The sequence below is a fragment of the Bidens hawaiensis genome, unplaced genomic scaffold (assembly GCF_021521415.1).
Source record: "Bidens hawaiensis isolate Kalapana, Puna unplaced genomic scaffold, B.hawaiensis_p1.1 tig00000295_1, whole genome shotgun sequence".
NCBI classification, from domain to species: Eukaryota; Viridiplantae; Streptophyta; class Magnoliopsida; order Asterales; family Asteraceae; genus Bidens; species Bidens hawaiensis.
Genome location: NW_027491023.1, coordinates 162,946 through 165,715, shown reverse-complemented (window position 1 = coordinate 165,715; position 2,770 = coordinate 162,946). Strand labels below are relative to the sequence as shown.

The window sequence follows — 2,770 nt, the reverse complement described above, 5'->3', positions numbered from 1 at the left end:
TTGAAGTCCTTAAAGATCCACCAAACTTACTTTCTACCACCTTTGTTCCCGGGCATTCAATTCTGACAATAACTCGATGAGATCATCCAATTGACAATGTTATAGGTCCTCTTGAAACAGGCATGTCAACCATAAGTCAGACGGGACACATCAACAACTATTTATTTTCTTTTTTCATTTCTCAGATAGATCCTAAGTTAGTTGAAATGGCGCTACAAGAGCCAAGTTGGGTGGACGCCATGCATGAGGAGTTGAATCAGTTTGAGAAAGTCAAGGTTTGGAGATTAGTTGAGCTGCCGGTTAGAAAAAAGGCATTAGATACAATAGGGGTTTTCCGTAACATGCAAGATGATACAGGTGTTATTGTTTGTAACAAAGTGCGGCTCGTAGTTCATGGTTTTCGTCAGTTTGAAGGCTTACACTACACTGAAGTATATGCTCATGTGGCTCGACATGAGGCCATTCGGATTTTTCTAGCATACGTTTCCTACATGGGATTCATGGTTTATCAGATGGATGTCAAGACACCATTTTTGTATGACTAAGTCAAGGAGGAGATTTATCTGGATCAGCCACTAGGGTTTTTTTGACTCAAAGAATCCAACACATGTTTCAAGCTAGATAAAGCCCTTTATGGTCTACACCAAGCGCCTCAGGCATGGTATGCATCCTTGACGGCTCATCTATTGGGGCATGGTTAATAGAGAGGAACCATCGATCAGACTCTGTTTCTTAAAACTGTTGGGAAAGATCTAATCTTGGTTCAGATTAATGTAGATGACATCATCTTCGGGTCTACTAGTACTGCAGTATATTCTGAATTTGAAGAAGTCACGAAGAAGAGATTTGAAATGAGTTCGTTGTGGGGAGATGACAACTTTTCTGGGATTAAAGGTTCGCAAGAGTTTACGAGAATTTTGCTGCATCAAGGAAAATTATGTCGAAGACATGCCTGCAAAGTTTGAATTCTAAAGATTCTAAGAGCGCGAAAACTCCTATAGCGGAAAGGCCTATTCTTTCTTCCGGTCCTGAAGGAAATCCCGTAGATCAAACTTACTATTGGTCAATGATCTGATCCTTGATGTATCTCACCGCCAGTCGCCCTGACATCATGTTTGTCGTCTGTCAATGCGCCCGGTTCCGGGCTAATCCTAAACTCTCTCATTTAATCGTTATTAAATGTATTTTTAGAATTCTGAAAGGGAAACCGAAGCAAGGTCTTTGGTATCCCAAAAACTCATATTTTGATATATATGCTTTTGCTGATTGCAATTACGGTGGAGATGATATTGATAAGAAATCGACGTCTGTTGGATGTCAATTCTTGGGTGACCAACTCATTTCATGGAAGTGCACGAAACAACAAGTGGTGTCTACGTCCACTGCCGAGGCTGAATATGTTGTTGCGTCAGCCATTCTTCACAGGTCATCTAGATGCAACATCAATTGCTGGATTACGATTTGGAATTTCTCGACACACCAATCTTTTGTGATAATAATGCTGCTATTGCTATTGTTAAAAATCATGTTCAGCATTAAAAAACCAAGCACACTGATATTAAAATTCATTTTATTTGTGACTGTTATGACTATAAATTGATTCATCTTGAACAAGTTCACATTGATAATAATGTGGCTGATTTATTTACGAAACCGGTCGGAACATCCAGATTTAATGTGCTTGTGGGGTTTTTTAAAATGCTTTGGTTCGATGATTGAGTCTTTTTGAGGTTAAATTTGAACATAATGTTTTCATTTTCTTTAAAAATTTTACACAAATTTAGGGGGAGAAAGTTTAAAAAATTCAAAAAGAATGTGTGTGTGTGTTTTATTATTTAAAAAAAATCAAAAAATATAATTTTACACTTTCGCTTAAAATTACGTCGGTTAATCAACTTTGAGGGACATATACTTGTATATGTTTGCTCCTGTCATCTACTTATAGACATACAACCATTCACCTAAAGACTGAAAGCAACTGAGGCTATTGTGGTGTGATTTGTCTTAATTCTTTCACTTAAAATTATTTCGGTTACTCAAAGTTTGAAGGACATGTATTTCTATATATGTTAGGTCATGTTATCTACTTGTAGACATATGGGATAGCCATTTACCTGAAAACTAAAAGTGACTGAGGCGACTGAGTTTAAAATTGTTTTCTGTAACACAAGTGGGAGATTATTCAGTTAAGAGCTTTTTAGAAGCTTAAAATATTTTTAAATGAAAATTGATCCAACCTTTAGAAAATGATAGTAAAATTGATTGTGCGTGCCTAACGTGTGAAGTTACTAGGCTAACAGTCATTGATTTGCATGGTTGCTTTCCATGATGCGTAAAAGTTGAAGTGATTTAAACTAAGTCTACTAAACATACTATGGAGTCATTTTGAAGAAATGCGCATGTCTCCAAATGTATCTCTCAGAGTGATAAGCAGAAAAGTAATTATCCAGTCATACACGAGCCCGCTAGTGTCTTGATCTCCAAAATATTATGTTTTAAAAAATAATAATAATAATAAATAAAAAACAAAAATAAGATAATAATAATAATAATAATAATAATAATAATAATAATAATTATTATTATTATTATTATAATAATAATATATGATATTGTGTTACTAAAAAAAATCTTTTAAGGGTCAAACTAGAACAACAAGGGTGGGACATACAAATAAGTCCTAAACATTCTGAATGTATGGCATGTAACTCTGGATGGCTTGTAAGTCCTACGTTCAACCTTAAAGCTTAAAAGTTGTGTTTATGTATAG

At 35.3% G+C, this 2,770-nt stretch overlaps 1 protein-coding gene across 1 annotated transcript; it reads left to right on the top strand.

The window, feature by feature from the left end:
- The first annotated feature begins 206 nt into the window (after positions 1–206).
- On the top strand, positions 207–545 carry LOC143619229 (putative mitochondrial protein AtMg00820). Its single transcript, XM_077091209.1, has one exon. It carries the CDS (start codon positions 207–209, stop codon positions 543–545), a length of 339 nt encoding a protein of 112 aa, XP_076947324.1.
- The last annotated feature ends 2,225 nt before the right edge of the window (positions 546–2,770 follow it).